Source organism: Heteronotia binoei, chromosome 10, assembly GCF_032191835.1.
Source record: "Heteronotia binoei isolate CCM8104 ecotype False Entrance Well chromosome 10, APGP_CSIRO_Hbin_v1, whole genome shotgun sequence".
Taxonomy (NCBI): domain Eukaryota; kingdom Metazoa; phylum Chordata; class Lepidosauria; order Squamata; family Gekkonidae; genus Heteronotia; species Heteronotia binoei.
The window spans coordinates 47,813,028-47,834,604 of NC_083232.1; the positions used below are offsets into that span (position 1 = coordinate 47,813,028).

Genomic DNA, 21,577 nt, shown 5'->3' on the forward strand with positions numbered 1-21,577 from the left:
ATCTTTGACAATTCTTGAATGACTAATCAAGTCTATGCTCACTGCCATTTATCCATGGAAGTCAAAAATAAAAAAGCAACTTAAACATGTTGACTGACAAAGCCCATTTAAAAAAAAATGTTGAAAATGACACTATCCAATTGAAATGTCATCATTCAAATTAGATGCTCAGTGCACCAAAAGAACTACACACTTCCTCCAAGATGCATTTATTTCATGTTTTTAAAAAAGAATTCCATATCTTTTGTTAGAAACTCCTGGAGAATCTTCCAGAAATTAAAATCATGACAATTAAAACACTCAAGTAGCAACAAAAAGCAGCAGTAAAAAAACACAGCCACTAGCGGTGCAATCCTAGGCAGAATTACACTCTTCTAAATCTGCGGAAGTTCAACATGCTTAAAAGGATGTAACACTTTTTAGGATTCTACTGTATAAGAACCAGCTGTTAACAACTGACAAAGCCCTGGGAGAATACGCATGCTGTAGCAGTAAACCTTCATGTTAAATAAGATGGACAAAACAAAATAGAAAGGAAATGAAGATGAGGTCTGATAAAGGATAGGGATAGCCAAACAGAATGATCACTAGCAGTCTAGGTAGAACAGTAGCTTATAATGCAACTTAAGAACACTTATTTCTGAAGCCATAGGACCCAGGTAGGATTGCATCCCACCCTATGATCTGCTAAATATGAAGTCATTCTTTAGAGAAAAAGGCTCTTCCTCCAGAGGAAGACTTTGTACTTGGACAAATGGAGCCGTAGACCACAATCCTTTATTTTGCCTCAAAAGCTTACTTTATGATTTTATGTAACATAACCTCAAGATTACCATACTCGATGATCATCTGTAAATGTGGATATGCTCATTGTAAATGGCTTTACAATGGCTTACCTCTTTCCTCAAAGGTCGGGGACAAAGAGTGGCGATTGGGGGTGAATTGTCCCAGAGATACCCGCTGGATTGCGGGGTCCCTCAGGGAGCAGTTCTATCCCCGATGTTGTTTAACATCTATATGCGCCCTCTTACCCAGATTGCCCGGAGATATGGGCTGGGCTGCCACCAGTACGCTGATGACACCCAGCTCTATCTACTTATGGACGGCCGGCCTGCCTGTGTCCCAGAAAACCTGGACCTGGCATTGCAGGCCGTGTCTAGATGGCTCAGGCTGAGCGGGCTGAAGCTAAATCCGACGAAGACAGAGGTCCTTTGCCTGTGTCGCCGTGGTCCAGGGAGGGAGATTTCCTTACCGGCCCTCGACGGTGTGCCTCTGTCAGCGGTGCACAGGGTTAGGAGCCTGGGGGTGCTACTGGAGCCTACCCTAACTATGGAGGCCCAGATAGCAGCCACTGCCAAGTCCGCATTTTTTCATCTTAGGCGGGCAAGGCAGTTGGCCCCTTTCCTGGAGGGCGACGACCTGGCAACAGTGATCCATGCAACGGTCACCTCGAGGCTGGATTACTGCAATGCCCTCTACATGGGGCTGCCCTTGTGCCGAACCCAGAAGTTGCAGCTAGTGCAGAATGCCGCTGCCCGGCTGTTGTTAGGGCTCCCTAGACGGGAGCACATCCAGCCGGGGCTTCGGGGACTGCACTGGCTGCCGATAACATACCGAGTTCGGTACAAGGTGCTGGTTATGACCTTTAAAGCCCTTTATGGTCTGGGACCTGCCTACCTTAGGGACCGTCTCTCCCCACATGTCCCCCAGAGAGTGCTGAGGTCGGGGTCTCAGAACCTCCTTACAATCCCTGGGCCAAAGGAGGCCCGTCTGAAAGCGACCAGGGACAGGGCCTTCTCGATTGCAGCTCCCTGTTGGTGGAATCAGCTCCCGGAGGAGGTGAGGGCCCTGCGGAACCTTGAACAGTTCCGCAGGGCCTGTAAAACAACCCTCTTCCGGTTGGCATATAATTAACTGTGAGCAGAATGCCTGAATATTAAATCTTAAACATCAGATTACTGAATATTGGAAATTTGAAGGACTGATTTAAGGAATAGTAGCATAGTGTATATCGATGTGAGTTTTATGTATTTTTAGGTTTTTATGTATTTTATTGTATAATTTTAATCGTATTTAAATCGACCTCTGTTAGCTTTTATTGTTGTAAGCCGCCCTGAGCCCACCTCGGTGGGGTAGGGCGGGATATAAATTGAATAAAGTAAAGTAAAGTAAATCTGCTTGTTTCCTCTGTCACATGGACCAGCTTTTCCATAGGACATTCTTTACCCTGAAACGTACCATATAAATAGTATGAGAGATTTATGTGGAGAACTATGTGGAGAGAGACCTTCCACTGAATGCAAGAGCTGGACATGGAAAAGAACCTAATGGCATCATATTCTTGTAGCGTGAGAAGTCAATACATGTACAACAGTCCTCATAAAGGGGCAACTAAAAGCATACTCATTCGATGTGGTTAATTTGATCTCCCCTGATAAAATGCTGATGCAGTGCTCAGAAATTATTAATGACAGGTATAGGATAGAATTGCGTATGTGTGTGGGTAGCATGTTACACATTTGTACCAGGTCCAGATAAATGTTTTTGTCTTATTCAAACATGTTTACATTGGCTTGGATCCACACTAACACTTTCATGGCTATAAGGACTTTCACCCATGGAGGGCAGCTGTACTGCAATTGTATTAATGTATCCATCCTCCAATGGGGATTCCAAGTGGCTTCCATCATTCTCTTCTCCTCCATTTCATCCTCACAATAAGCCTGAGAAGTTGGTTAGGCGGAGAGTATGTGACTGGTCCAGGATCACAAAGGAAGTTTCCATGTCAGAATAGAGATTCATACTTGGGTCTCCCAGATCCTGGGTGGAAGTTCTTGTGCCTGTGGAAATGGCTGGATTAACAATTAGGCGAAGTAGGCACTGGGCTACAGGCCCCCACGCCTTTAGGGGACCTGGGCTGGCTTCCCCCCCACCCTGGTTTTCCCCTGCTTGCAGCCCTCCCAGCCTGCATGTGTAGCCAGCAACTGAGCTGCTCTTTGCCCTACTTGCCTGGTGTGGCTGATGCTGATGGCATCGCCAAGTCTGCCTCTCCCCTGCAGCTTTGTCCAAGGGGCTTTTGAGAAGGTGCCTGCAGGCTGCAGCGGGGGCCACAGGGAGTGGGGCAGCTGCTCCAACTCAGATTGTTTGTGAGGGAGCCCCCAAGATTTTGACTTCTTAAGGGCCTCCACAAGGTTTAATCCGGCCCTGCCTGGTGCCAGCCATTGTGAAAACTAAGCAAATGAATGGTACACAAGTAAACGATTGCATTTTTATCCCACCTTTTCTCCAAGGGGCTCTGAGTGGTATACATTTTTCCCTCCTCCTCCTGTTTGATCCTCACATCCCCGTGAGGTGGGTTATGTGGCACGAGGGTAGCAGGACTGAGGGCACCCAGTGTGCTTCTTGACCTTGCAGTGCACTTGGACCCAGCTCAGCACTCTTAACCGTTACACACCCATTTGAAAAAGTTTTCTGGAAAAGGCGAAAAATCAAAATTAGCTAAAGAACAAGAAAGGGGGAAAGAAATATGGAAAAGGAGGGAGGGAGAGAGAAGGCGAGTGGGAGTGGAAGAGGAAGCGGCAGAGCGCGAAGGCGCAGGCCGGGCCAGACTGCTGAAGGGAAGCTGGTGCTGCTGCCGGCCCGCAGGCAGGGCGGGAGAAAAGCGCCGGGGGCCATGGAGAGGCGCGCGCCAAGGCCGCCGCTGCTGCTGCTGCTGCTCTTGGTGGCCCTGGCCGGAGCCCCGCAGTTGGCGCGCGCGCAAGTGCCTTCCAAAGTGTCGCGCGGCGTAGCCGTCCCCTTTGTCTTCGACCCGCACGCCGTCTGCAGCCCGCCTTGCCAGCACGCGGGCCTGTGCATCAGGAACGGCACCTGCTTCTGCGCCAAGGGCTACGAGGGCGAGCGCTGCCAGCACGGTTGGTAGCCCAAAACAAGCCCCGCCGCTCCGTACTCTGGCAGGGCGCCGCCGCGGCCCCGCCTGCTAGCGCCATCTACCGGCGCGCCTCCTGGGGTTCTCCTGGCGGATAGCCGTGACGCGTGGGGGGAAGGTGGAGGAGAGAGCAGGGAAAAACTCAACCACTGTTGGAAGCAAATGCCGGAGCTTCGCGGGGCAGCTTAACTCGCTGCGCTCGCTAAACCCGGACACTTGGGAAGTGGGACTGGCTTCCGAGCGAGCACGTGTAGGATCGGCTTGCACGCACGTTTAGGACTGCAGGCTTGCGCCGCGATCTCCTCCGTTGTTTACTCAATAAACCAACTGATTTCTAGATGGGGAGTCCCGTTACTCTGTCTGTAGCAGCAGAATAAAACAGGATCCCAGACAGTGAGGGGTGGCACCTGAGGGACTAACAAGATTGCTTCCCGCCAGTCAGAGCATTTACTTCGTCCGAATGCATCCGGGTTGGACACCGTATGCCTCTGAGGACGATCAGGCATTAGGTGGGACTGAGTAACGTTGGTTAGTCTTTAAACTGCCCCGGGACTCCGTGTTTTGTTTTACTGGTACTTTCACGGGAGGCTGAGTGGGATTGCCCTATAGTCTAGGAATCTTTTCCTGTGCTGAGGGGGATGGAGAGATATAACCAATTGGTTCGTCTTATGTAAATATACTAATGTTCTGCTGCCATGCTAGCCAGTGGAGCCACTGGGTGGGATGAAGTTAGCCCTGTGGGTTTTGTTTTTTAAATCATTTTTTCTGTTGTTGTTGTTGTTTTTTTAAAGGAATTGAAGTCCTGCCATTGGACTGGGAACTCTGACGTGTTTGAAGGGTTAGGGGTGTTTATTACTTATTTCATTTATACTCCTTTCTTTCCAATGAGGCCCCCACATAGTTAACATCATTCTCCTCTCCTCTATCTTACCCTCTCAATGACCCTGGGGTTTGGGGGGGGGGGGCAGAGATGAAGTGAGACAGCTCATTTTTCCGATGGGTGGTTTGCTCATTTTGCAGAGGGGTGACTCGTGCTTATTGCATAGGGATGCTGCTCCTGCAGACAACAACAACAAAAAAGATACCAGTCGGTGATGGGGTGGTATTTAGAACAATTATTTTTTTAAAAAATCGCATAACTGAGTTTGGAATAGTTAATTGGATATTTAGATCACCCTCAGTAACAGCACAGCAAGGTGAGTAGTTAGCACATAGGCACCCCAGGAACAGAAATGAGTGGAATTGTTGGACAAGGGAAGATCTCTGAAGATGTACTTGGGGCAAGAGGGTGGGACAACTCAAAATGTACAGAAAAAATAGTGAAAGAACAAGACACCATGTTTCTTGTTCCAGCCCTCTGGAATAGTTTACTTGAGAAGGTCAGAATAATGTCTTCTCTGATGGCCTTTAGAAAAACTTGTAAAGCATGTCTGTTTGGAGTGCTTTTTTCCAGGATAACTGGGAAAAATGCTCTCAGCCTAGCAGACACCTGGGAACCTAGGTGGTGGATATCATGGGCTTTAAACAACTTTTAAATAATACATAGGATAAATTATTACGCATTCAGAAACACCTTAAAATTGTTCCCAAAACGAGATAGGAATATAAGCAGAAACAGCAGAGTTATGTTTAAAGTACTGGCAAAGAACAACAATCTATGTAAAATGAATTTTTATGTACTGTCAGGGCTTTTTTTGAGGAAAAAGCCCACCAGTAACTAATTTGCATATTAGGCCACACCCACTTACACCAAGCCAGCTGGAACTGCGTTCCTGTGCATTCCTGCTCTGTACTGTGATTTGTATATATCTATAGCTGACATGATATAAACAGCAAGCATGTTTATTCAAAAGTCTAAAAACACAAAGTGATGTCTTCAAAGGATTGAGTAATATTGTGGAAACTTTGCAGATACTTTTGAGATATAGCAACTGTTATGTGCTTTGTAATGGTTTAGAATGGTTTGGACTTTTTTAATAGTTAAAAAATCTAGCTGGAATGTAACACAATTCTAAATACAATATAAATAATAAATATATGAGAATGAATGTATGCATGAGATTTAGCAGGGATTTAAAAATTAATATAACATAATGACATAGATATAAATCTGTTCAGACATCACATTTAGAGAAAATACATTGTGATGTTGAATATTTGGACAAAAGTTACATGTTTATAAAGTTACTGAAAATCTTGACAAATACGTGGTTTTCAACTTTTAATGTAAAAAACGATTTTAAAAGGCTAGAATGAGGGTAGGATTATTGCTAGGAGTACACTGCTCAATATTTATTACGGTACATTTGTAATTTGAAATTTTCATGACTTTCCCACTTATTTCTCCCCATTTGTCATTTGTGAGCACTGATGCAAACACTTCTGGTTCACTTATGAGTTTTTTGAGGAATGGTTATTCTGTGTGTGATAAGCTATTAGTGTTTGCCATTCATTATTTTTTGTGTGCAGCTTATCTTTGTGTGTTTTTTTTCCTTTTCCATTTCAGATATTTAATTTGTTCATTCTGAGAGCAGAAATATCACTGCATGTTGTAGAAAGGGCTGCCAATAAATTTCCATGTATCACCTGAATCCCAGTAATGAAAGTCCAAAGGAAACCTGCAAATGTCCTGTTGAAAATTGTTTGCAGATAGCAAATACATAGAAACCAGGATTGGCTCATGAATGATTTATGAGCCAAGAACCAACTAAACTTGTCAGATAATTTGTTTGCATGAAATAATCAGAGCAACTGTACTCCAAAGTGCGCAATTTCCAGCTAGTTGTGGTGTGTGCCATGCTTGTGCGTTGTTTAGTTGTCAGTCGCAAAGAATCCCTTAGAATCTATGAATAATGTCTTCTCAGCAAATTTTCATTATAAAACATGTGGATGAGCACTAAGGAAATAGGGTTGCCAAGTCTGTGTTGGAAAATACCTGGAGACTTTGGACATGCTGAAGCCCACCCCCCAACCCTCCCCCTCCTCGATCCACCCCCAAAGACTTCAGCTATTTTCCAACACAGACCTGGCAACTCTAAGCATGTCATTATGATGGCTTGTAACAGAAAACTGCAATTTGGAGATAATGAAAATACCATTGTTTCTTTTTCACATTTGCCATATCTCTCTTCCTTATTTTCATATTTTAATGGCTGTCATGTTTGACCATTCATAGTCAAGTAAAGGTGTGAAACTGCTGATTGTTTAACCATGGTTTCAGGATCCGGACTGGATCACAGATTTGCACACTCCCTTCGTCTCTTGTGCAGACTCCCCTCCATTTTTTAGTGAGCATCCACTATGTTCTATTTCTGCACAAAGGTTAACCATGGTTAAAATGATGTCTTTTAACCAGAGAATGAAACCAGGGCAAATCTCATTCCTGTAGCTGTTGCTCCTTCTAACAACTCTTTTGCTTCTCAGATGGCAATGGAAAGACCAGATATCATACCTGAGAAATCTCATTTGACTCAGCTGTCTCCCAAAGTATAGGATTCTAACTATTCCATCCTAAACCGAGTAACACCCTTCTAAGGCCATTGACTTAAATGGCTTTAGAAGCAGAGCCGGTGTGACCATTAGGCAACATTTGGCAATTGCCTGAGGCGCCGGCCCTTGGGGAACTCCCCCGGCTCCTCAGTGCCCAAAACAATGCGGCACTTTCAGTCCTCGGCGCTCTCCAAACTCAGAAATTGCCGAGGACTGAAAATGCCGCATTGTTTCTGGGCGCTGAGGGGTCAGAGGAACTCCCCCAGTCCCTCAGTGCCCCAGGACAATGGGGGCTTTCACTCCTCAGTGCTCTTCGAACTCAGAGAGCACTGAGGACTGAAAGCACTGCGTTGTTTCTGGGTGCCCAGAAACAATGGTGCTTTTGCAACTGACATGATGATGTCACCTCTGTGTGACCTCATCATGCTATGTACGCTCACGAAAAGTATTCCGGGGGGGGGGGGCGGTGCGCGTCTGGGTTCTGCCTCAGGCGGCAGAACCCCCCACACCGGCCCTGTTTAGAAGGGTATAAATCTGTTTAGGACTACTCTGGAAAGTTTCTTTCATTTATTGAGAGTCACAGCTAATTCATAAAACCCATTGTAGTAGTAGTTATCAAATGAGAAGTGTGTCTAGTACCACTTGATAGTACCATATTTACATTATTAGAAAAGTCATTTCACAGACCAAATTAACAGATATTTGTCCTTATTGAGGGCAAAGCGTGAATATTAAAAATTATTACCATCACCATCTACTGTTTCCACGCATGCTTATATCTTCACTCATAACCTTTTTAAAATGAAAGGATTTTTTCAGAGGCTACTCATTACCCACAACCTTCTGATCCTGTTTTCTTTATGACTTATTTGGTTCATAGCAACTTGTTATCCAAAATGTAAAAATGGTGGGAAGTGTCTCAGACCTGGAAAATGCAGATGCCAGCCTGGCTATGGAGGAAGATACTGTCATAAAGGTGAGTTAATATTTAGCTGTTTGCAAATCAAGTGAAAAAATAATAGAAGAAAGCCTAGAATATAATAGCTTGCCAGAGGAAGAAGAGTTGGTTTTTATATCTCATTTTCCTCTATCTTAAGGAGCCTCAAAGTGGCTTACAGTTGCATAACCTTCCGCTCCACATGAACAGGCACCTTCTGAGGTAGGTGGGGCTGACAGAGTTCTGAGAAAACTGTGACTGGCCCAATGTCACCCAATAGGCTTCATGTGGAGGAGTGGGGAATCAAACCTGGTTCTTCAAATTAGAGTTTGCTGCTCTTAACCAGTATACCACACTGGCTCTCAGTGTAGTACTTGCCTCATAGGAACTGTTTGTGTCTTGGTAGCTTCCCTGTTTGGTGTAGTGGTTAAGTGTGTGGACTCTTATCTGGGAGAAATGGGTTTGATTCCCCACTCCTCCACTTGCACCTGCTGGAATGGCCTTGGGTTAGCCATAGCTCTGGCAGAGGTTGTCCTTGAAAGGGCAGCTGCTGTGAGAGCCCTCTCAGCCCCACCCACCTCACGGGGTGTCTGTTGTGGGGGGAGAAGACATAGGAGATTGTAAGCCACTCTGAGTCTCTGATTCAAGGAGAAGGGCGGGGTATAAATCTGCATTCTTCTTCCTGTGCTTAGAGCACAAAGGAGTTTGGATTGTGTTGACTAACTGGCAATGTGTGAGTGGAGCCTGAGAGAGGTTTGTGTAAGGAAGGACTTCATGTACTAGCTTAGATGTGAACTCTCTGGGTCTCTTTCAACTCTAATTGTACAAGCCAGTGTTATGAAACATATCAACAGAAAAAGGGGGTGTTGTATGGCTGGTATTTAACTGTGCATGGATGTGTGGTATTTGCTTTTAATATTTATCCTGATTCCAATGGTGCTTATTTCTTAGGTACTGTTTTTTTTTCTTTGCACCAGCCTTATAATAGTAACGTTACTGAAACGTTTTAGTAATGTTATTTAATCAGAAGTGTATTATCTGTGTCATATTAAATTAACCATATTTTTATGTAGGTGATGGGTTTTGTACAAAGAATGATTTTAATTCAACAAAGATTTATTACAGTTAGGATGTTATTTTAATTACTCTAAACCTTGTTGTCATTACATCATTTTTTGTACTAAAGATTGGTGATCTCATTCCTGGATCTTTATACTAAGCTAATATGACTGTGGTTATATTTTTTCTTTCTTTTTCTGCCATTCTGTGTTGATTTTGCACTTCAAGCATTAAATACCCTCCTGACTAGATTGCTGCTCCTGGCATACTTCATCTGTGTTATTGTTTTCTAGTAAGCTGTGAAGGAGGATGCCAAAACGGTGGGGAATGTATCTCTGTCAATGCGATAGTAAAGTGCATTTGTGCTTCAGGATGGACAGGTTCAAGATGCCAAGAAGGTCAGTGCTATTCAGTTAACTTTCTATTAAATTTGTATCCCACTCTTCCTCCAAAAGAGTTCAGTGTGAAATACACGGAGGGTCTCCTCCCCCCCCCCCCGTTCCATTGGAACAACAATCCTGTGATTGGCTCGGAATTATTTGACAAGTTTGATGGTTGAGCTGGAATTTGAAATTAAGCTTCCTCTCCCAATTCAGAATTCTCTCCACTGTCTTTACACAGTATTTCTATCCTAAAGAGCGTTACATTGACTTCAATGGATCTAGAAGGATATAATTCTGCCTAGGATTGCACTGTGGTCCTTTTTGGCCTGATAACAAGGGAAAGAAGGGGACTACATCTGAACCGGTGTGTGTTTTGGGTTGTAAGCACTTCTTCAGACCAACTCTCCATAAATTTTTATTGCAGAGTGATTACCTTGTGCTGTGTCTTCAGCTCTCTCCCTAAGCAACTGTCTCTTCCAGAGGCAACTTGGCTTACTTATGAGGGATTAATAAGGGGATCTTCAAGAACAGAAGCATGTCAGTGTGTGCAGCCGTTCTGCTGCAGTTAAACATCTTTGGAACATGGTGGGGGTATCATACCTATGTCTTTGAAAAGCCAGTCGAAGTAAGTGATAGGGCAATGAACTCAGCAGAAAAAACAGCAGAAAACAGAAGTACTTGTTTTCTGACATGGATTTCATGGTGTTGCTGGGTTAATGATTCACATAGTTAATACGTTATGTTTTCTAAGCTGAAAGGGCCAGGGAGTCCATACCATCTCTGTCAATGGCAGTTAGAGTAATTGCATTGGAAACTGAATTTGACACCTAAAACTGTAGCTCTCAATCTGATTGTTTTATGCCCTGTATAGATTTATTTATTTATTTGATTTATACCCAGCTCTCCCCGCCGAAGCAGGCTCAGGGCGGCTCACAGTATAAAATCCTAACAAACAATTAGAATTAATAAGTATTAAAATTACACATTCAACAATAAAACAAGATATTCAGTAGTTAAAACAGTTAAGAAACAGAATATTAGTTTGGTGCTAATTCAGTGGTGATGGCCTAAAATACAGGTGCTGTGTCAGTTAAACGCTAGCTGGAAGAGAACAGTCTTGCAGGCCCTACCGAATTGCATGAGGTTCCACAAGGCCCTCACTTCCTCTGGCAGTTGATTCCACCAGCAGGGAGCTGCAATCGAGAAGACCCGGTCTCTGGTTGATTTTAATTTGGCCTCCTTTGGCCCGGGGATTACTAACAGATTTTGTGATCCCGATCTGAGTACCCTCCGGGGAACATGTGGGGAGAAATGGTCTCTAAGGTAGGCCGATCCTAGGCCATATAGGGCTTTAAAGGTGATAACCAGCACCTTGTAATGAATCTGGTATACTATTGGCAGCCAGTGCAGTTCCCGCAGTCCGGGCTGAATGTGCTCCCTCCTGGGGAGCCCCAATAACAGCCTGGCGGCCACGTTCTACACTAGCTGCAGATATAGTTTCAATGACACCAGTGGGAAAAATTAATTTTTCATTTAAAGTTTTCTCATACTCTTCAACACTACTATAATACATATATTTATACATTCAGACAGATGACTTTATTTTATCATTCTTTTTTCCCCCTGCAGCAATTTGCCCTCAAGGATGTCACAATGGAGGTGCTTGTGTGGCTCCTGGAATCTGTAGCTGCGCAGCCGGCTGGGTTGGTGGGGCATGCCATTTAGGTGAGATGCATTTCTTTTGTAAGAACTCAGGAGCTTTTTGATTGGCATAACTAGAGTTAACATGATTATCCACACCTGCCCAAGATACAAAGGAAAGTCTTTGTAGATGACATAAAACAGTTTATTCCCCAGGACTCACACTGACTACTAAGAATATTAAATGCAATATGATTATAACTGATAGGAAGAATATCCCCCTGCCATATCCCAACACAAATATTTATGGTAAGTTGAATTTCACTTTCTCAGGAACTGGCAGGGATGTCCAAGAGCAGGAACCCTTCTGGGTGAGGGAGGGGTAGATGAGACAGTCTTGATTGTTGTGTTTAGCTGGAGAGTAGCCTGCAGAATCCTTTCTCCAAAAGTTGCCTTGCCCAAGGCAGAATAAGTCACTTATCATGGTACATGTGTGCAGGGTTTTTTTCCTGGGGAAACGTGGAGTTCCGGAACCTCTTTATGTGTTAAATACTGGGTTAGGCGGAAAGAACATGGGCTTCCAGGGTGATCAGCATCTTTACTTAGTGATTTCAAGCAACTATATACAGCATGCAAACCCCAGACCTGGGCCTGGTTAGATACAGTAAAACTCCACCCCACTGCAGACCCATAGGTGTGTTCAAACTGGCCCTCTGTCCCCCTATAAGTAGTCCAGTGCAGCCCATCCAACCAGACTGCAGCTGTTCCAGTCCTACTGCTCTATTGCCTACAGGGTTGAAGCTTCCAGAGTTCTAAGGTAACTCAACCCAGACAGAACATTGTTGAAATAAAATTCTCAAAAAATGTTTAAAAGTTAATGAGTGGCATCCATGTGTTTCTCCTTCATTTCCTTCTTGAGAATTCTGGCACCTTTTTCCAGAAAAAAAAAAAGCCCTGCATGTGTGAATGGTTGCCCGAAAGGCTGCCCTGCTAATTTCCTTTGGAAGTTCACTGCCTCCTTGAAGGCATCCCTAATTTCAAGGCTTTGTATGATTGCCTCATAGAATCTAGGCAGTGCCAAATAGGAATATGCAGATAAGTCTCATTGAGGACAGTGTAAAAGCACCTTCTGCCTATTGTTTTTGCTATAGAGTGGGATGTTTTCAACATGCAGCTCCCCTCCGAAATAGTTTAATCCTGATATGTCAAATATATGGTCCATGGGCTGGAACCAGTCCATCTTGGGAAACCAATCCAAATGTGGACTAGAAGAGCCTACATTAGGGTATAATAGCCCATATGGAAGTCCCTCCCATCACCAAACATGAGAGCCATGAGAGTCTCTGGTTGTAGCACCTTGATTGTCGGGCAGTAGTTCTCTGTGCTGTGCAAAATTTCTTGTGCATGTTGAGCAAGGAGTGGTTAGTTAAGTTTTGAGGAGGAGTCTAAGTCACTAGTGGTATAATAGCTCCAGTATATTTTATGACATGTCCTGGCCCAACAAAGTGACATTTAGATTCAGCCATCATAACAAATGAGATCCAGCCATCATAACAAATGAGTTCAACACCTCTGGTTTAATCATGTTAAGTTCAGGATAGCTCTGGTACTGCCATTCTGCTTGGGAATAGTAAGAGAAATTTGAGAATATCTTTAGAGAATTCTGGAAAGGGGGTATTAAATTATGCTTTGACATCCAGGAGCTACTAAATATTGTTAGGTTCTTCCAGTGTTTCTCCAAATTTACTGTGAATTTCACATTGCCTCAGCTTGTGCTACAAACTTTGCAATTCCAGTCCATACCCTTCTGAAAATGTGTTGGCTAAGTCCTTGGCTCATGAAGTAGAGGACGTAGCCATCCTTTTGTCTCTCTGACTCCCAACTGAATGCAGAAGTGCCATCCTACCACTGATCAAGAATCTCATCCTTGGTGATACAGTTTTTGGCCCAGAGTCCTTACTGCTTTTACAGTCATGTATTCTGTAATCCAGAAAGTGGGCAGGAGGAACAGAATTACTCTTCAAAGCTCCCAAATGTTTCATACTGTACCTTTTACTGCACCAATCATGTTGAGGGTATGGCAGGAAACTTCTGAGTTGCATTGGACTCTTTCTCAGGCAGAACGTCATATGAATCTTTTATGCCTAAACTCCATTGAGGCATAATTTGTTTTGAGACTGACAAAATGTCTACATTAGAGCCATCCATGGCCACTTCTTTTTCCATGAGTCATCATCTTGCTTTCTAGTTTTCTGTGAAGTAGGGCTTATCTTCTGTTTGAATCTCTGGATTTATCTCATGGGTATTACCTCTTTGAAATGAACAACAAATGGGAATGGACTATTTTGAAATGCCAGTCATATGAATCAGAGCAAGATCAACAACACAAATAAAGCACTACAATCCCATTGCTGGTAGTAAAGATGTTGACAAATCTTACCCTTGGCAAAGTATCTTACATCTTGTTTTTATACAAAAATAGAGGTTGCTGCAAAATTCAACAGTATGTATATATGGAGCTTATAAGGATAACTGCCAGGGTTCATGGGGCTAATCTCTGCCATTTAAAATCTGTTGGAGAAGCAGGGACAGCAAAGCAGAAGCTCTTAGAGTTCAGCTGTTGGAGGCACTGCAATTGCAGAGAGTGCTGCTTCCTTAATCTCAAAATTCATATCCACAAAGGTATTTTAATGAGAAATGTGGTCTCCCAGCCACATCTACTGTTTTAGCAAGTGCAGGAGGATCAAATACGCACCAGAGAATGCTGTATATGCTCATGATAGGGGAGGCTGACAGCTATAAGGCTCTTACTACAAGCAGATCATCCTGCTCAGCACTAAATTCTGTTCATGGAATGCACATGCCTATGGCTAGGTGGGACTGCTTGGACTTCTGTCTTAATATGACAGATAGCGGCTGCATCCACGTATGGTTGGATCTTGTGCAGTTGCCCCCACAGGAAGATCTCGTTGCAAAAGATTACTATACGACAGCACAATATTCAACATGTGTAGCCCATCTTTAACTTTAGCCTCCAGTCGCAGCCAACTTAACGGCTCTCCTGTAGGGTTTTCTAGGCAGAAGAGACAGGCAGAGGTGACTGCATAGCAATCTTGGACTTGGTGGTCCCCCATCCACGTACTAACCAGAGCCAACCCTGCTTAAGCTTCCAAGATCTAATGAAATAATGCTAATCTTGGCCATTTTTAGAAATAGATATTCCCATATTTATTTCAAAGTTATGACTATTATTTATCCAGGTATGGGACTTGCAAAATTCAGACACTAAAGACGCATGTAACATATCATGGTTTCACAGTATTTTTTAATACTGAATTTAGGGAATTACTGTTATAATTTAACTTTGTATGACATTGGTTTAATAATATGAAAGCTGTACTATGCAATTGGTTTGTTTTTTCCAGCATTATGTAGACTGCCTTGTCACCATGGAGGCAAATGCATTGCTCCAGATGTGTGCAGATGTCGTTCACCATACTCTGGTCTACAGTGTACCAAGAGAATAAAGGAATGAAACAGTCTTCTTGGAAGATGAATGCTATTATTTTAATGAATGAACATTGGGTAAAGGAGAATTTTACTTGAGCGTGAGTCTTGATTTTTTTTTTTTTAAATCTGATTATATATCAAAGGGAAACTTTCCTATACTAAAGGGCAATTTAAAAAAATACTGCAGACAATATCAAGCTAGTTGAATGTGTTTCAAAATATATGTGTGAAAGAGCAGCTGTATGTATGATTTTCTGTTGTCTCATGTTAGCGCATTAAGCGTCAAATATCTTATTTTAATAAAGCATTTCCCAAAAAATACCCATTGTTTCTCACCATTTCCATGAATGGAATTTGCTGTCATGTATATTAAATCTGATGAAGTTTTTCCCTGGCTTGAACATATTGATCCAGCAAAGGATCTCTGGGCAGATGCAGGATCCCCCATGTGGAACTGGTTGGATCATGATTTGTACATGCTACATAGGAACATGTTTGACTTCTCTGCTTGAATATCTAGCAACTGGGACTGCACACAAGGTTCCTTAGACTGCATTGAGAATCTGCGAGCATGCCATATGGCAGGTGCTGCTGTACCTAAGATACGTCTGATCATGTAACTGTACAAGTTTATCTTGTCTTGTAAATGATGTGCTCAGAAGCCAAGGCCTCTATCTAAAGTAGCTGAGATATTTCCTCTAACTTTGTAGTAATTCTTGGGTTCATTTCCACCAGGGAGGTATCTTTCTTTTCATTTTAATATTTGGGGGAAATAAATGGAAGAGCTTATGCTTTGCATGCAGAAGGTCCCAGCTTCGGTCCTTGACATCTCCAGTTAAAGATTCTCAAGCTGCAGGTTGCTAGGAAAGACCTTACTCTACTTGAGAGCTTCAGTCAAAAGTAGGCAATGTTGAGCTAGATAAGGAAGCTTCAGATGCTTATATGAGAAACAGGCAATTCACAATGTAAACATTTTTATCTCATTCTAACATTTCTTTGTGCCAAAGCAACTTTTCAGGGATCTCAAGTGCTATATATATAGCTTGAATACAGCACCATCTGCTGGATATTATGTTGGCTATTTCCACTCCTATTGCCTGTGAATCTTTTTACTACTAAGTACTGCTTGTCTCAAGTCTGATTCTGTGAACCACTGCTAGATCAGTAGCTGATAGGATCAAGGTAGCAAGGCTGTTCATACTAGTGTTTGGGGTCAGTTTTATCACAAAATCTGCATCACAGTAGTATTCATATTTGAAACAAGCAAATACTGTGCTAATTAATTAACATGTGGTAGAACTCTCCCCTTCTTTTAAAAATGTATTCAGAATTCTGCAAAATGAAAAAATTTGTCCACAATGTGCATTCTGTAAACTGAAATATATGGAGTTGTATGCAAAGGTTTGATGTAACAAACATGAATTTGAGCAGACTTCAGAGGATGGTGGAAGACAGGAGGGCCTGGTGTGACTTTGTCCATGGGGTTGCAAAGAGTCAGACTCGACTGTGCGACTGAACAACAATGCAAAGGTTCCATTCTATTACTGATAGAGCATTTCTCCAGTGCAAGGAACCCATGGGGACAGTCCTTTTCCACTAGAGATAGGCTTCTTGCTCTTAAGGAAGTCCATTAATAGAAGGAAACCTTTGGATCAAGCTCACTGATTATAGTGGTAGATGAGAATGGAGCCTAACTATATAAATTAACTTTTGCTGCTGCATTAAAAATTGAAGTTTGCTTACGTTTTCAAAATTATCATCTACTTCAGCTGCTATAAAAACTGTAAAGCTTTTATTACAAAGAAAAGGAACTGTGGCACAAGATTACATTGGGGGCCAATGACCTCATACTATCCTATATATATAAAAGCCCAGGCATATTGGTGCATTCCAACTCCCCCATTGGCAAGTGATGCTCACTTCCTCACCCACTGGACTGTCAAATGCCACTCAACTGTACTTACGTCCCATTGGCTGGGTCTGCTGCTCTCCCCCGCCCACTGGCCTGGCTAAGTTTTCTCTGGCCAAAAAAAAAAGCCTATCTCTCCTCAGGTGGGAGCAGGTCTGGCAGGTGGTGGCCATCTGGAGGAGGCCTGGGTCGCATGAAGAGGCTGCTCTTGCTGTTCCTCCTGCTTGGCTACTGGGCAGCCAGCTGGCTACTGAAGTGAGTGAATGGGCAGGAACACCTTTTCCCCTCATCACAATGGGACAGGTGAGGATTGGGACTACTGGCCTGTCCCACCAGGTGCTTCATTTTCCCTCAGTGGCTTTTACTAGGCAACCATATTCCAAGCTTGGTTCTGTCAGTAAATGGCAGGGGTAGTAGGCCCCTTTCAGGCCTATTTTGACCTTTGAGGGAGAATTAATTGGGGCCAGTCCTGACTAGGGTTGCCTGCTTTGGGTGACTAGATGCCACCTGGCATGACTTAACTAGGCCTGGCTGCTTGTTCCTGTTCAGCAGCAGCAAGTGCAGAACAAGAGAAAGGGAAAGCAGCAGTGCCATTATGTTATTGCTGCTTGTAGATGGATGCATTTCACATACTGCCTGGTGTGACATGAGATGATCAATTTTCACTGGAGGAAGTGGAAGATACCGTAACTAATCTGCAAACCACACTTAGCAGGGGTCTTAGTGGACCATACATTGAACATGAGTCAGCAGTGTGATGTGGTTAGGGTTGCCAAGTCCAATTCAAGAAATATCTGGGGACTTTGTGGGGTGGAGCCAAGAGCAAAGTTGTGACAAGCATAATTGAACTCCAAAAGGAGGGACTCTACACCTTTTAAATGCCTTCCCTCCATCGGAAATAATGAAGGATAGGGCCCCTACTTTGGGGACTCATAGAACTGGACTCCCTGGTCCAATCTTTTTGAAACTTGGAGGATGTTTTGAGGCAAGGCATTGGATGCTATGCTGCAAATTTGGTGCCTGTACCTAAAAAACCCCCAGCCCTCCTCTCCAGGTACCCAAGCATCAATTCTCCATTATACCTATGGGAATTGGTCTCCATAAGGAACAATGGAGTGCCCAGCAGACATTCCCACACCCTCCGCTTTCTGATGACCCTTTAGTGTGGGGAGGGCCTCCAAACCAGGGGATCCCCTGCCCTCACCTGGGGATTGGTAACCCTAAATGTTCTTTGAGAGGGTGAACAAACATGTGGACAAAGGAGACCCGATAGATGTTGGTTACCTTGACTTCCAGAAAGCTTTTGATAAAGTTCCTCATCAAAGGCTCCTTAGAAAGCTTGAGAGTCATGGAGTAAAAGGACAGGTCCTCTTGTGGATCAAAAACTGGCTGAGTAATAGGAAGCAGAGAGTGAGTATAAATGAGCAGTCTTCGCAGTGGAGGACGGTAAGCAGTGGGGTGCCGCAGGGCTCGGTACTGGGTCCCATGCTCTTTAACTTGTTCATAAATGATTTAGAGTTGAGAGTGAGCAGTGAAGTGGCCAAGTTTGCGGATGACACAAAATTGTTCAGGGTGGTGAGAACCAGAGAGGATTGTGAGGAACTCTAAAGGGATCTGTTGAGGGTGGGTGAGTGGGCGTCAACGTGGCAGATGCGGTTCAATGTGGCCAAGTGCAAAGTAATGCACATTGGGGCCAAGAATCCCAGCTACAAATACAAGTTGATGGGGTGTGAACTGGCAGAGACTAACCATGAGAAAGATCTTGGGGTCGTGGTAGATAATTCACTGAAAATGTCAAGACAGTGTGCGTTTGCAATAAAAAAGGCCAACACCATGCTGGGAATTATTAGGAAGGGAATTGAAAACAAATCAGCCAGTATCATAATGCCCCTGTATAAATCGATGGTGCGGTCTCATTTGGAGTACTGTGTGCAGTTCTGGTCGCCGCATCTCAAAAAGGATATTATAGCATTGGAGAAAGTCCAGAAAAGGGCAACTAGAATGATTAAAGGGCTGGAACACTTTCCCTATGAAGAAAGGTTGAAACGCTTAGGGCTCTTTAGCTTGGAGAAACGTCGATTGCGGGGTGACCTGATAGAGGTTTACAAGATAATGCATGGGATGGAGAAAGTAGAGAAAGAAATACTTTTCTCCCTTTCTCACAATACAAGAACTCGTGGGCATTCCATGAAATTGCTGAGCAGAAAGGTTAAAACGGATAAAAGGAAGTACTTCTTCACCCAAAGGGTGATTAACATGTGGAATTCACTGCCACAGGAGGTGGTGGCGGCCACAAGCATAGCCACCTTCAAGAGGAGGTTAGATAAAAATATGGAGCAGAGGTCCATCAGTGGCTATTAGCCACAGTGTGTGTGTGTGTGTGTGTATGTATATGTGTATATATATATATATATATATATATATATATATATATATATATTTGGCTGCTGTGTGACACAGAATGTTGGACTGGATGGGCTATTGGCCTGATCTAACATGGCTTCTCTTATGTTCTTATGTGGTAGCTAAAATGGCAAATGTGATTTTGGGCTGTATCAACATAAGTATAGTGTCCAGATTGTGCAAAGTGATTATATTGTTTTAGTCTGCTCTGGTTAGACCTCACCTAGAGTATTGTGTTGGTTTGGGCCACCACAATTTAAGGATATAGAAAAGCTGGAACGTGTCCAGAGGAGGGCAATGAAGATAGTGAGGGGTCTGGAGACCCAAGTCCTATGAGGAAAGGTTGAAGGAGCTGGGGTTGTTTAGCCTGGCGAGGAGGCGGCTGAGAGGTGATATGATCACCATCTTTAGGTACTTGAAGGGCTGTCATCTAGAGGATGGTGCAAAGTAGTTTTCTATGACCCCAGAATGTTAGATCTGCAATTTTTCTCCAGGCCAGCTTGGCTATGGATCCTGGAGGGTTGGGGGGGGGGGTTGGTTGTGGAGCAGGGGTCACTGTGTGTGTGAGAGGAGACATTTGGACTAGATGACCCTGGAGGTCCTTTCCAACTCTATGATTCTGTGACCCTTCCTCTGAGGGCAGGGTCTGAGGCCTTCCTGAGCCAGCAGCTTCATCAGGAATGGAGACCCCAGGATGGACCTGCCTATGACCAGACTTGCCGTGATCTCCCAAGCACCCCAGAGCAGAGAAGGCAAAGGCTTGCATGGACTAGGTGCAAGAGTGTGTCCGGCAGCCCAGTCTCCCCTCTGCTAAGGGATTGCTAAAAGAGACTGGTAATTCACCACACTGGATTGTAACTTTTGGATTGTGACCTGACAGTTCCTTCTGTCAGATCCTGTCATTACTGTGAGGACTTGCCTCCCACCTCATGGCCAGGACAATGGGCTATCAGGTCGCAATACTTAACTTGCGCTTGAATTCTTAGTTATCCTATGAGCTGAAATCTGAAAATAGTGGCTCATGGGATCAGCCTTTAAGAGCTGAGGAATTCAACATTACTTCACATTTCTGTAGCAAAATGTAGAATAAGAAAAAAAAATTAAACTCAAGCCTGCCTCTATTCTTGATATCTCTTAGGCATTTCTTTGCCGCAGATACGGCTTTTATATTCATATCATAGCAATATAGCCTACGGCCTTCTGCTTTGCAGCCTTCTATTTTACAGCTTGTTGAACGTCAACCTTGCCTCGAGTCTGCTCCAGTGGGATTTTCAAGTTAAAGGCACCTGTTCACTTGATGCATGGGGACTACATCAAATTACAATAGAACTATAAAAGAAAGTTCTAAATGTAAATTCTGTCAACTGTTTGTGTCTTTTAAAAAATGTGTCTAGAAAACCAGACATACTTTACACACCAAGTTTTAAACCAAGGGGAATTTAAGAGGGGGGAGCGGGAATGTTTAGCACTGTAGTTTCTGATGATACAACTTGAAACAATAAATTTTTAAAACTGCAAGGTACATGATTTAGAATCTCAACCAAAATGAAGGGAAACTTTTGGATAAATACATTGTTGATAGTGACCCGAGTGCAATCTTTATCTATGAGACAGTGCCTCTTCCTGGAGGAAGGCTTGGCCAGATTCTGTCTACACCAAACAGTTAGAGCTTCAGAGTAGGGTCTGTGAAACCCAGATTCAGATGTCCATCTTGCTGTGTAAGTTCACTAGGTGATTTTGGACCAGACACATACTTTCAACCTAACCTACTTCACAAGGTTCTGGTGTGGATAAAATGGGGAAGAGGAGAAGTGGCTTTGATATTCACTGGGGAGAAAAACTGTTGTTTTCCTAGGTAGAGGATACAAGGGAGGAGATGGAAAGCTTAAGACGGAGGGGCAGATAAAGGTAAGCTGGTTGTTGGGTGGGGAGGAGAGAGGGTCACCAACTTCAGGTTGGAAAATTCCTGGAGATTTGAGGAGCTTTGGGAGGGTGGTATTTAAGGAGGGAAGGGATCTCAGAAGGGCCACAGCCTTCACCCTCCAAATCAGCCATTTCTTCCAGGGGAATTAGGATTGCTAATGCTAACCTCCAGGTGAGGACTGGAAATCACCCAGAATTAAAACTGATCTCCAGAAGATAGGGAACAGTTCCCCCAGAGAAAATGGCTTATTTGGAGGGTGGCCTCTATGGCATTATACTCTCCATTGCAATTTGATGTAGTCTCCATGCATCAAGCAAACAGGTGCCTTTAACTTGAAAATCCTGCTGGAGCAGACTCAAGGCAAGGATGACGTTCAACAAACTGTAAAATAGAAGGC

The 21,577-nt window shown here is 43.7% G+C and overlaps 1 protein-coding gene across 1 annotated transcript; it reads left to right on the forward strand.

Annotated features, from left to right (window-relative positions):
• The first annotated feature begins 3,606 nt into the window (after positions 1-3,606).
• LOC132578499 (von Willebrand factor D and EGF domain-containing protein-like) lies at positions 3,607-14,973 on the forward strand. The gene is made up of 5 exons (XM_060248578.1): positions 3,607-3,911; positions 8,295-8,390; positions 9,704-9,808; positions 11,423-11,518; positions 14,860-14,973. The coding sequence occupies exons 1-5, from the start codon at positions 3,674-3,676 to the stop codon at positions 14,967-14,969; spliced, it is 645 nt and encodes a 214-aa protein (XP_060104561.1). The 5' UTR covers positions 3,607-3,673; the 3' UTR covers positions 14,970-14,973.
• The last annotated feature ends 6,604 nt before the right edge of the window (positions 14,974-21,577 follow it).

Coding starts and splice junctions, on each gene's coding strand:
- LOC132578499 (XM_060248578.1), top strand. CDS start 3,674: ATGGAGAGGCGCGCGCCAAGGCCGCCGCTGCTGCTGCTGCTGCTCTTG. Junction 3,912..8,294: donor GGGCGAGCGCTGCCAGCACG/GTTGGTAGCCCA, acceptor TTTGGTTCATAG/CAACTTGTTATCCAAAATGT. Junction 8,391..9,703: donor AGGAAGATACTGTCATAAAG/GTGAGTTAATAT, acceptor ATTGTTTTCTAG/TAAGCTGTGAAGGAGGATGC.